This window comes from Podospora pseudoanserina, assembly GCF_035222485.1.
Source record: "Podospora pseudoanserina strain CBS 124.78 chromosome 7 map unlocalized CBS124.78p_7.2, whole genome shotgun sequence".
Lineage (NCBI taxonomy): Eukaryota > Fungi > Ascomycota > Sordariomycetes > Sordariales > Podosporaceae > Podospora > Podospora pseudoanserina.
In genome coordinates, this window is record NW_026946672.1 from 784,598 (window position 1) to 797,107 (window position 12,510).

Here is a 12,510-nt window from a genome sequence, read left to right on the forward strand (position 1 = left end):
GTGCCAGCCAGTACACACTCACACAACACCACTCGGTGAGCTTGATATGCCGTGACTTCCCAACCCCTCAGTAGTCATGACACCCACCGGGTTTTTTTTTTGGTCGAATATTGTCAGATTGTTCGGGGAACACTGGTTCGATCATGTTGGACAATCCGAATGGGTCGACATATTCGCTGTCTGGAGAAGAAGGCTGGACAAATCGGAGATCCCACTGCTTAACTCTGATCGATGCCCCCTGTTTTTACACTGTAGATAATGCAAAATATGAGGGAGGACATATATCGCACTATTGAATGTTGCCTTGGCTGGTGAGAGCGAGAAGCCCCTCATTGATCGGGGGTGCGCATGTTGGCGTCACAATTTGCTTGGATGGGATGTTGATAAACTCGGTCACATGCAGACGGGTATCTATCTACCCAGCCAAGGTGTAAAAACGTATCACAGATAATATCGTAACTTTCACCTCGATCGAGTGGCATGGGATGCACCAGGAGAACGAGATGTGAATGGATGCAGAGGACCCGCCGCCTTGCATCGGGAATGCAGCCCCCCAACCCTCTCCCACCAACGGCATCCCCGAAGACAACCCCCCCGCCATGCCATACACACCCCGGGCCTTCCATTCAACGTCACCACCACCGATCGAGCTCCCCCGGAATCTTCCAACGTCGTCCTCCAAGGCGCTAGTCGACGATAACGACACCCCTGAAACCTGGATAGACATTCGGATTCGTAAGGCGAAACGGGACACGGATTATAAGATCAAGCCCTAAATTCCCGGCTGCCACTAGCTCCCGCCCGCGTCCTGCCTGGACCGAAAGCCAAGTTTGCGCAACAATGGAGGGGCATAGGGAAACTTTTGTTGCCTTGCCAGAGCGGCCTCGCCGGCAGGTGAAAGAACTTAAGGAACCCTCCTCTTCCCACCGGGGCGCGCTGAATACCTGCGGTAGGGTAGGTACCAATTGGGAAGTCCCATCCCGTTTTCTATAATAGTCCGATGGACCTCTCTCTTCTCTTACAATTAATCATCTTGGACTCTACACCTCATTCTCGATCAACACTCAAACTCGCCCGCCCCCATTGCAGCAATACCTACCGTCGTGCCGCCGTCGAGCATTTGGACCTACTACTGCAGGGGAACGGCAGAGGCCAGCCCCAAAGAAACGTCTGCGGTTTGGGAACAAGCGGCCTGTTCCTCAAAAAAGCCACGGCACTGGAACGGCGCCATTCGAGAAAAGCCTCTCTGTCTGCGCTCCAACATAAAACGGTCCCTCGCCTTCCACGGCCAATTCATTTTCCCTAGAAGACTTCCATTGTCTTGTCCGATATACAAGCTGCAAGTTCAGGGGGTTAAGAAAGGGTATTGTCTTACCCACCGGGTTCAGCTCTCCAAAAACCCACCCGAGACCCAACCTACCTTACAGCAGCACCATCTCACCGGACCCGGCTTCCTGCATTGCAGCAGGGGAATCCCGCATCACCTTTTCCCACCCCCCAACCACCTTACGGTATCATCCTATCGCATCGCATCGCCACCAGCAGCAGCACACACGCTCAGCGAACAAACGGTCGCGGAATTCCCGATTGCTACACACAATCTATCTGCTGGTTCCTCGCAATCTGGATCCTGGGATTCACAGGCCAGGCAGGCTGGCAAAAGCCACTCGCACTGCGACCTACCCTTCTCTGATCTCTATCTACACACGCCCACCAACCCGCCGCATAAACACCGGAGAGGTATCCGATCTCCCGACCTGAATCATTGTCGTATCTTCCAGGTTCCTTCTTACCACACAGCGTGCCAGCAAAGCCGAGCTGATGGGGGGCGGAGGAGGAACTGAGGTCGCAAATGGGGAGGAGGCTGTTGTTTCTGCCACGCACAACAACACCAATGCTGGAGATGATGCAGCACAGCAACAACAACAACAACCTGCGCTGCATGTCATTGTTCTTGTGAGTTGGTTATTCCTATTGTCTTCATCATCATATCTGGAGTTTTCTCTTTGGTCTTCCTTTTCCTTCAGTTTATTTTTATTTTATTTTTATACTCATCTTTCCCTCACCCATGTCTTGGCCGATCTTACCTCCGGTTGCCGGTCGTCAACCTTGTCCAGCTTCGGGGGGGGCCCACTGAAGGAAGTCCAGCTCCACACGATTAAACTGGCTGGACCCCACCATCATTCAGCCCACCAAGACCGCCTGCCCCTCCCCCTCCCTCTCTGAAGGGTAAATCTCATGCACCTACCCGCGACCCCCTCCCCGTCCAGGGCAGTCTCTGTTCTCGAACAAGCCAACAAAGACCACGGAGAGAACAAAGCCACAGGCACAGATTTTCTTGTCTGGGTTAGTCTGTGTTGCGTCATGGAACACCCCATGACTCTTGGGCCAGTGACAAAGAATGCTTTGTCGTTCCATCTTACCTCGCTGATCCAGCTTGGTCTCAGCGCGGTGGTGGCTTGCTCGATTCCACTCTGTCGGGTCGCTGGGGTTGTTGGGCCATGAAAGACATGTTGCGGCTTCTAGACTGGTCTTTTTTGTGTTTTTTCTTTTTTTTTCTACGTCTTCTATACTGTTTACTTTTTTGTCTCTCATGCTTGTGCAAATGTAAATAATAGCTAATATGTGTTTTGTACGTAGGGCTCGGGAGGCGGGCCGTTCGAAAATAATGTCACCTCGTTCTTAGTACGGTCTGTCTCGTCAAAATGGGGCAGGAGTTCGGTGGTTGCTTTTGATGCGGGTGTTCATCTGGGGGCTATCGCGAAGATATTGGAGGACACCCAACCAATGACGTTGACACAGGAGTCGCTTCCACATACTCTGACTACCGGTCCTTTTGCCGGACTCGAGATCAATAATGTCAGCCCCAAGGCGAACGCCCTTGATATTGTGCAGGACTTGGTCGAGACCTATGTCATCAGCCACCCGCACCTGGACCACATTGCTGGTTTGGTCGTCAACACTGCTGGCATGCGCCGACCCAAGAGGCTAGCCGGTCTTCCAGTGACGATAGAGGGGTTCAAGAAACACATTTTCAACAATATCATCTGGCCAAATTTGAGCGACGAGAACAACGGCCACGGGCTGATTACTTACATGAGGCTGGTGGAGGGTGGCTCTCCAGCTCTCGGGGAGGGGGACACCAGAGGCTATCTCGAGATAGGGGATGGCCTAGCCATCAAAGTCTTCAGCGTCAGCCACGGCCACTGTGTAGAGAAACACAGCCACCGAGGCAGCACAACCAGCATGCGACACGGCAGCTTCGACGCCTCTTCCCTCGGCCCGGCGTCGTTCGATCTCAGAGGTAGCATGTCCGGCCGCCGCTCCCCCAGCAGGTCAATAGCCCTAGGCCTCAACCACCCCGGCACGAGCATCTCCCTCCCCCCATTCATCCAGCTCCAACAACAAGAACGCGCCCAATCAGTCGCCCCCGGCCGAACCTCTTCCCTGTCTGACCGACTCCCCCTCGAGGAATCCTACTGCGTCTACGACAGCTCGGCCTACTTCTTCCAGCACGTCCCCACCGGAAGGGAAATCCTCATGTTTGGCGACGTCGAGCCCGACAGCGAAAGTCTCACGCCCCGCAACCTATTCGTCTGGCAGATTGCCGCGCCCAAGATCGCGGCGGGGAAATTAACAGCCATTTTTATCGAGTGCAGTTATGACAACTCTGTCACCCGGGACAGGTTATACGGCCACCTGGCACCGAGATATCTCGCCGAAGAAATGACGGCTCTGGCAAAGGAGGTTTTGGCAGCGAAAAACGCGCCCCCTGCACCACCACCACCGCAGACATACCCTTCTTCTCGAAGACCAAGCCATGCTTCTGTCATGCCTAAATCCCGAAGGGCAAGCCACGCGGAGAATGTGCTCTATCCTCAGAGCAGAAGGGGTAGCATAACCAGTGCCCCGGCCGCCGACAACAAAAAACGGAAGAGGGAAGCCGGTGGTGTTTCGGGATTGGAAGATGGGGCGAGCATACAGCTGTCCAAAAGAAAAAGTACACCCCAGCCGCAGGTCAAAACGGAGGGGACGGGGGCGGGGAATACAAAGCAGCCGGAAAAGGAGGACCATCCCATATCACCGAGGACGGTGCAGCCTAATCGTCGGGCTGTAGGTGGCACCGTTCCACAAGATTACTTTTTGCAGGGTGGGAATAATCAGGGGGGTGGAAACCAACCACCTACACCGCACCTGGCGACCCCAACGGGGGAGTTGAGCTTGTCGGACGTCGAACCTGCTGGTGTCCGACCCCCCCAGGAGGATGTCAACATGCAGGAGGGCCCGGCGACGCCGCTGAGCAACGACCCCCATGCTACACTGGCCGAGTCGGTAGAAGGAGATGGCGACGACGAGAACCAAGACAAGGAGATGATGGAAGAGGAGAATGAGCTGAGAGGGCTGTTGAGGGGGTTGAAGGTGGTGATTATACATGTCAAGGACAAGTTAGGGGAGGACGGGGTGGAGGCGAGGGAGGTTATACAAGAGGAACTGAGGGAGGTGGAGAGGGGCTTGGGGTTGGGGTGTGAGTTTGTTGTCTGTAGGCAGGGGGATAGTTTGTTTTTATAGGTATGATGTGATGATATGTATGAGGGATGAATGGTACTGATGGGTATGATTGTAATGGCAAATCATGATGGAATTTTGCAAACGTAAAGATGTATTACGGGATATGTGGTGATGATCCGGGTGAGCGGGGGATCATCACTGTGTCTGCTTGCGCTTCCCTCCTCTTGGCAAATTTTACATGATACCCATTCTTCATTGGGTTTTGGAGGTTTCAACCGGGAGGGGAGGAGGGTAGGTTACTTTGTGCAATATTGTGCAACATTGTTTCCAACATGTCTTTCCACGTTATAATGCAAAATGGGATTGAAGTAAATATAAATAATATACTAGGTATATATAAATAAAGTAGGTAGGCACTAAATATCCAAAGGTAACCAACCTCTTCCCCCCACCGAATATGTCATATGATGATGATGATGATGATGATGATAATAATATGACTAAAAAACAATGCTTAGTTCCGCCCCTGTTTTTGTGCCGTCCGTTGACCCCAACCAATCCTAACCTCCCCTGTTTGTTTATCTTGTGCAAATCACAAAAGATCTCGACAATATAAATAACCTCCCGAAACGCCTTTGCAATGGTATAATCCCCCTTCTTCCCTTTCCCCCAACCTTATTACTTTTGATATCCCCTTATCCCGCCGGGTTCCAAATCCAGAATTACCTACCTTCTGCTGTCCCCTCCCCCTTTTCCATCTCCATCTCCCTCCTCCTCTTCTCCCTCGCCTTCGCCTTCTGCTCCATAAACAACCTCATGTCCGCATCCGAAAACAAATCCGCCGAAATCAGCACCTTCTGCTCCGCCACCACCATCCCCGCCCCCGCCCCCGCCCCCGCCCCCGCTCCCCTCCTCCCAGATGAAGAGTCCTGCTGCTGCACGCTGTAGACCTGGAACGGCAGCTGGGGTGCCTCGCCCGGGAGCTCAACCTGCGTCATGGGGTGGAATTCGGGGTAGTACCCGTCCTTTGTGGGGGGTAGTTCCGCTCCGGCTTGGGGTTCGGGCATGTTGCGGATGGCTCCCTTGGTCATGGCTTCGAACTCGATCTGGGAGGCATAAGGGGGGAGGCCGCCTACGGGTGAGGAGGCGCCGAGGAGGGGGGATTCGTCCCAGGAGAATTGACGTTCGTGGTGGTGGTGGTGGTGGTAATCGTTTCGGTCGTGGTTTTGTTCTGATACCTCGGCGATCGCGGGGACTTGGTAGGGGGGCTGCTGTTCTGGGTAGTTGGGTTCGTGGTAGGTTTGCTCTTGGTAGCGGCGGTTGATCATGGTGTCGTCTGGAGGAACGGTGGGGGAGACCACTTGTGGGGTTGGTGTTACTCGGTTGGGACCATAAGATGTGACGACGTTGGGCGACACAGTATGTCGCGGTGGGGAGGGGTGCGGATGTGGTAGTTGTTCGGGTATTGATGATGGCCTGGATGGGACTGCTGCTGGTGCCGGGGCCGGGATGTTATAGCCCGTGTAATCGGGATATTCTGGGAAATCAGGCACGATCGGCATTATTGGTACCACCGGGACGGCTGCTATGCTGTCTGGTGAGCTGTGGGGAGAGGTCCTCCTCTCTAGTTCTATTACTCGTGGTGTAGGTCGCGGTAATGTTGGGGTGACGGGGTTAGGGCCGTATGAGATGACCGGGGGGATGGCTGTGTTGTGTTGTGATTTCAGACGAGCAGCGGCGAGTTCATCTGCCTCCATGCTTCGTTCCTGCGGCGGCGACCAGTAGCTGTTTTGGTGGGGTGCTGTTGGCGAGTGATGGCCGTTTGTTGGTGAGTGAGAGTGGCTGGTGAGAGAATGTAGCGAGCGAACATCTTCGTATCCCATCGACCCCGGAAACCCATCGTAGACCGGCTGTATGGGAAACAGTGCCTCTTCGTCCGACCTTGCCGACACTATCGAGGGCGCGCCAGGACTGCGCTTCTCCGGTTTCCTCCCCTTGCCACGTTCATGATCCATGATGGCACCGAGGTGATCGGCATCCTGGCCTCGGCGACGGCGCCTGAAGAATACCATGGCGATAACGGCGACAATGGCGACACAGATAAGGCTGATGCCAATGCCGATACCAGCTTTGGCTCCAGAGCTGAGACTGTCTCCCCCGGCCTGGGGTTCCGAAGGTTCTGAGACGACGGTTGTGGGGGCCGTCGAGGTTGTTTCTGCTCGAAGCTGCAGATGTTTCTGCCGGCCGGTCGTTGTAGTTGTCCGTCTCGGCGCGGCAGGTACGGGTACGGGCGTCGATATTGAGACTATCGGCGAAGTGCCGGTCGCTGGGCGCTGATTCGTCAAGACCACAAACCTATCGCTAACGTCTCCACAATCCCCAGACTCTGAGGTGAGCTCGAACCAGCAGGGAGCGTTGGTGGAGGAAAAGTTCAGTTGAAGGCGAGCGGAGCCGTTGAACGGGCTGGCATGGCGGGTGCTGAGCTCTGAAGGGGTGGTACAAATATCACATCAGTCAGCAACCTGGCAGTGGTGACAGCGGGCGTGCAGAAGGGGGCAAGCCACTATCGAGAAGTAGGGGGGAAGTGCTGTGCTTGGCACCTCAGCCCGAGAGAGAGAGAGAAAGGAAGTGGTGGGGTGTGAGACTCGAAAGGAGATGGAAGTGGAAAGAAACAACTGACTCTGGACGGCTGCTTTGCCGTCTTGACCTCCACACCAACACGACAGAGTGGGATTGGCAAGGGTGGACCGGTACGAGACGGTCAGGATGTCGAGATGATAGAAGAAGTCGAGGTTCTTGGGAAAGAGAAAGTCGGCTCCGCACTTGTTCGCGGTCGTTGTGGAAGCGGGTGCGCTTGCGACGGCGCCGCCGCCAGGTCCAGAAGCTGCTGTCAGCAGACTCGGGCTTCTCGTTAGGATGGTGTCCGCCGTCGCCGTCGCCATCGCCATCACGGCCGAGGAGCCAGGAAGGAGAGGCGAGATTATGGTTTCAAAAGACACATTTGCAACAGGATCACGCAAATAGCAGCAAACAAACACTTTGGTGGAGAGAGTGACGCCCAAAAGAGACACAAGAATCAGAGGAGTACCCGACAAAAGAAGAAGGACAGGGGAGGGGTGCTGTGGTCTGGGTGGTCGGTGTTCTGAAGGGAAGGAAAGCCGGGTGACAGGCCGTCGATGGGCTGAAGAACAGCGGGATGGGATTGGATGGCAGCAGCCAAGACCGCCCCCAATCTCTCGGGACCCCGTCCGGCTGCCCTACGAAGCACAGAAGACCATCGCGATGCCACCCCAGCGGGCTGTTGGTACTTGGTCTTCGGTCTTGGTTCTCTTGCTTGTTTCTGCGGCAGTTCCTTGAAGACAAATGCTGCGCGCCGCCATCTCGCTTGCCCTGCCCACTGCGACTCGTTCGTTGCAGTGTTGATGCGCCCAAGATGCCCCAACCAGTCAAGACGCTGCCCGGCGCCCAGCCTTTGGAGAGACAAGTGTATCAGCCCCGACCCGCGTCTCGTCTCGTCTCGTCCTGGTGAGGTCTGCCAGGGCCTCCGAATGGTGGGGTGACTCTTGGGGCGAGGCTCTGTGCCGGCTACTTGCATGCCACAGTGTTACAACTTCGTGATGGCGAGGCTTTCTTGCTCTGCATGTCTTGCCGTCTCTCCACAGCGAGCTCGTGAGAACTGTATGCCCATCATATCATAGAAAAGTGAGACCGAGAGATGTTGCCGTACCTTGTCTGACAGAATCTGTAAGTGAGGGTGCCAACAAAAGCCAACGCGCGCTTCTCGCTTCGCCCTGAGCCATATTTAGCTGAACGGTTCTCCACCGACGCTCACGTGGGGCGCATAGCGTCCAACCGGGACAAGGGTGATTGGATGGTTGAGCGCGTGGGATTTCAGCTGAATGATCGAAACCTCAAACAGTCTCCCCGAGAGGAGAAGATATGCGCATGGCTTGATGATTCCATCACAGCACCTGGAGCCAGGAGGCATGGCAAATTCCCGGTCCGAAGGCCGCGCCCATGGCCGGGGCAGCCCGCTCCGTGCGGGTCCTCCCAGAATCCTCGCTGTCGTACAAAATGGATGATGAATGGACTGCCGAAAAGATCAGACATCTTCCTGCAAGAACAAAACGTGGTCAGCTTATTCCGGGCACCCGACGTCAATTGGTTCCCGACTTTTTCTTTGAGATCTGACACGGTCAGCCCTATAGCTGCTGCCATCCGGCCCACTTCTCGTTGTCTAGCGTCCGGGGCATTCAGCATTGCCAGGTCTACACATGGCTGGCTGATGACAAAGAGTCCGTAGTTGTAGACATATACATCCATGTTGAACTTTGGCAGAACACTGACTGCCAGCATCCTATGTCGACGTGCTTGTGTAAGCCGGGTCCCTTGGCCCGCCGCCTCCACATCTTCCGGCCCTCATTCCGCCTTCCGTTACCCGACGACAAGCGCAGCTATCATTATCGCCGACGACCCCTCCCCCACCTTGTGCCGGCATCAACGCCGATATCAACATCACCACCAGTGACCCTATTTACATCCGCACCAACCCCAGGTTTTTACTGCAGGTCTTTCCAAACAGTAAGCCCTATACTCGGTAGAAAACAGCCCACCATGGCCGCCGAAAACACCTCCAACTGGGAGTCCAAAATCCAACGCAACCCTCACCCCGACTTCAAAGCCGTTGAAGCCTCCCGCCCCCCCTTTGACACCACCAAAACCTTTTCCTACACCCAAACACCCCAGCCCTCCTGGACATTTGGTGCTGGCGCCAACCACCTCTCCACCCGACAAGACAAAGAGAAACCCCACCGCCAAATCGACCCCTACTCCCCCACCCGCCCAGCCCACCTCAACTACAAACTCCTCATCTCAGCCATCGTCCCCCGTCCCATCGCCTTCGTCTCAACAGTCTCCCCCGATGGCAAAGTAACCAACCTCGCCCCCTTCAGTTACTTCACCGTCATCTCCCACGACCCCCCTCTCTTCATCATCGGCTTTGCCTCCTCCCTGGTGAACCCTGACCCCACCAAAGCAAAGGACACCCTCCGCCAGCTTGACGAAGTAAAAGAGTGCACCATCAACATCATTTCTGAAAGCTTCCTCGAGGCGGCGAATTCCACCGCCATCAACGCGCCGTACGGGGTGTCAGAGTGGGATGTTAGCGGTCTGACGCCCGTGTATGATTGCGAGCATGTCAAGGCGCCGAGGGTGAAGGAGGCGGTTTTCAGCATTGAGGGCAAGTTGGAGAGTCTGAGGGGGTTTGAGAGCAAGAGCACGCCTGGGAAGGTGAGCAGTACCATGGCGGTGGTTGAGGGTGTCAAGTTCTGGGCGAGGGAGGATGCGATCAATGAGGAGGGGAGTTTGCTGGATATTGAGGTTTTGAGGCCGATAAGCAGGTTGGGCGGGATCACCTATGGGCGGGTGACGGAGGGCATGGAGCTGCCGAGGCCGGATTTTGCGAAAGATCTTGGGGGCCACGAGGGGGCGGCCAAGTTGGAGAGGAGGGAGCAGGTGAACTGAGGATGAGTCGAGTATAAACGGGTATATAGACATTGATAAGATGATAGATCATGTTTGGCATAGATTATGCGAATGCATAAAAGGCCTACCTGGTCGATGGCGCCTTCCCTGGTTGTGTGGTAGAAGGGGGTTCCATCCTCAGTCTAACGAATGTGAGTTGTTCCTGCCGTAAGTATACAAATGCCACCCACCCTACGAGACTGGGAAGGTTCAGGCCCAAGTCCGTCTGATGTCGTCGATATAGGTATTCACAACAGATGTTTTAACAAAGTCATCTCATCCGTAAGCTACACATATCTTGTTCACTTTCGTTGCCGACATCAATATATCTTCCTTCGTTTATTGACATTATCTACCACCACTCGTTATCATCCGTCCACCTGCCAATCAGGCATTGGACAGCCATCTTCCGTCGGGGACACTCGTTTTGCCATCATGACATCCACCCCCAACACTCACCGCGGCGTTCCTCCTTCTCCATCCACGCCAGTCTTACAAGCTCCAGCAACCGAGAAGAAAGCCCCCCTTCCTCCACTCCCTCCACCTCGCCAGCACCAACCCCCACATCAACTCTTCACTTGCACATTTTGCTAGCGGCTCTCCTCCCCTTCGCCTTGGAATTCAAAACCTCACGTTCTCGGCTCCTCGGCCCGTTTAGCATGCCACGCCTGCTACATAGCCATCACCAACCTGGCAATATGCTGGGTCTGCAACGAAATGGTCTTCCGCGGGGAGGACTGTGTCAGCTTGGGGTGGTGCTTCTGGCACAAGGCATGCTACGGGTGTTTATTCTGCGGGTGCAAAAATGTGGTCAGGGGAACACCGCTCAAGGAATGGTTTGAGGACGATGGAACTGGAGAGGAGGACAAGGCGAAGGAGGTGGACACGGTACCGATGTGTATCAACTGTTTGGTTGATGTGCAAGATCAGCAGGGTGCAGAGGGAGAACAAGTGAACGAGGCCGAGGTGGTACAGAAGGCGCTGAGAAAGGTGGAGAGGGCCGAGGGGGATAATGGGCTGGCGAGGGGCAGGTGGGAGGGGTTGAGAAAGGGGTATAATGAGAAGAAGATTCATTTGCATAGGCGGGTCAATGAGGAGGGGGCAAGGTCGGATTTTGATGAGGGAGGTGATCAGGGGAATGACCAGACGACTATTTACGTGTCGCTGTCTGACCCGCTGGGAGAGACATCGTTTCGACCGAGTCCGACAAAAGGGATTCCGTCTTTCTTACAGCCTTCGCCCGCCTCGCCGGTTCAGTCTTCTCATCAAGTTCCTGTCCCAACGCAGCAAGAGTCCCGGATCAGGCGCCACAATGTCCGTTCGTACTCTTCGAGGGTCAGCAACAACTCCCACGCATCCACCGTCCGTCTCGAAGATCGGCATTTCTCTACTTCGGATAGCAACAAGACGCAGTACCCTCACAGCGAGATGTTAGAGGTGCCTTCACTCCAAAACACACCACCCACAAGCAGCCCACGACGATTTATCCACCGCGATGCACCATTCGTCTCTAACCAGACTCTCCCCTCCTCGCCCATCCAAAGAGAAGCAGCCCCCAAAGACAGCCTGTCACACAACTCAACCACGTTCTCCTCATACGAAACCCCCCCAGAGTACCCTTCTTCCCCCGTCTCATCATCAGGCCGACAAAGCCAAAGTTTAGGAGCTGACGACCCCTTCACTAAGATCGACTCGAGGATGAACCGAGCCACCTCCTACAACCTATTCCCTACAGCATCACACACAGGCGGGACATCGACAAGACAGTACTCCTCCTACCATTCCCTCCGTTCAAACCCATCCGCAAGAGTAGAACCCCCCGTGATGTCGATCCACATCCACCGAACCAACCCAAGGATGTCAACCGAGTATCTCCAGCCCCAGCGGCAAGCTCACCAGTCGAGGTCATCACCACAGTTGCAGCCACCACCAGCGCTGTCGATCACGCCAATCACCACCCCACCGGCACCTGTTGTTCTTATTGGGAATAACACAACACCCACTAACAACCCCAAACAGGGTTTCCTCCGGCGGACAGTCTCTGGAAGAAAACGACAAAAGTTTCCTCGAGGAGAGGATGAAGAGGCACGCATGGCAAGAATTAGCACAGGGCAGAATGGTAGCCTGGCTACCGCGCCAGCAGTGAAAGTAGAGCCCAGCGATGGACGGGTTCAAACCCCGGAGATGGTGGCCACCACCGCCACCACCGTCACCACCGTCACCACCACAAGAGGTCACCAAGAAATAGGGCAGACGATCCCTATCGGTGCCCTTGGGGGAAGAGATGAGAAAAAGGGGGGAAGCGGCGGTAGTGGTGGTAGTGGCAGCGGGAATGGGGGGAGCAGTAGCAAGAGGAGAAGTGTACAAGCCGACCTTTTGAGGAGGTTTTTTGGACGATGACTCAAACAACTGATAGAGATATGAGTAGGTATCAAGACAACACATAACTACATCTCCAATGATGAAAAAGCAGCAGCT

General features: G+C 55.0%; 4 protein-coding genes across 4 annotated transcripts; 3 read left to right on the top strand and 1 right to left on the bottom strand.

Moving 5' to 3' along the window:
* Positions 1-488: 488 nt before the first annotated feature.
* PDE1 (3',5'-cyclic-nucleotide phosphodiesterase pde1) lies at positions 489-4,959 on the top strand. The gene is made up of 2 exons (XM_062949946.1): positions 489-1,956; positions 2,641-4,959. The coding sequence occupies exons 1-2, from the start codon at positions 1,822-1,824 to the stop codon at positions 4,567-4,569; spliced, it is 2,064 nt and encodes a 687-aa protein (XP_062796007.1). The 5' UTR covers positions 489-1,821; the 3' UTR covers positions 4,570-4,959.
* Positions 4,960-5,231: 272 nt separating this feature from the next.
* Positions 5,232-8,023, bottom strand: QC764_702850 (uncharacterized protein; the record flags this gene model as incomplete). Its single annotated transcript, XM_062949945.1, has 2 exons — positions 7,190-8,023; positions 5,232-6,994 (listed from the first exon to the last, which is right to left on the bottom strand). Exons 1-2 carry the CDS (start codon positions 7,455-7,457, stop codon positions 5,232-5,234), a joined length of 2,031 nt encoding a protein of 676 aa, XP_062796008.1. The 5' UTR covers positions 7,458-8,023.
* Positions 8,024-9,123: 1,100 nt separating this feature from the next.
* QC764_702840 (uncharacterized protein) lies at positions 9,124-10,032 on the top strand (the record flags this gene model as incomplete). The annotated part of the gene is made up of 1 exon (XM_062949944.1): positions 9,124-10,032. One exon carries the CDS (start codon positions 9,124-9,126, stop codon positions 10,030-10,032), a length of 909 nt encoding a protein of 302 aa, XP_062796009.1.
* A 717-nt stretch (positions 10,033-10,749) lies between these two features.
* Positions 10,750-12,432, top strand: QC764_702830 (uncharacterized protein; the record flags this gene model as incomplete). Its single annotated transcript, XM_062949943.1, has 1 exon — positions 10,750-12,432. One exon carries the CDS (start codon positions 10,750-10,752, stop codon positions 12,430-12,432), a length of 1,683 nt encoding a protein of 560 aa, XP_062796010.1.
* Between the last annotated feature and the right edge of the window lie 78 nt (positions 12,433-12,510).

Bases quoted from the DNA above. Each gene is read 5' to 3' on its own strand.
- PDE1 (XM_062949946.1), top strand. From the start codon at position 1,822: ATGGGGGGCGGAGGAGGAACTGAGGTCGCAAATGGGGAGGAGGCTGTT. The intron at 1,957-2,640 runs GTGAGTTGGTTA...TTTTGTACGTAG, and splicing joins CGCTGCATGTCATTGTTCTT to GGCTCGGGAGGCGGGCCGTT.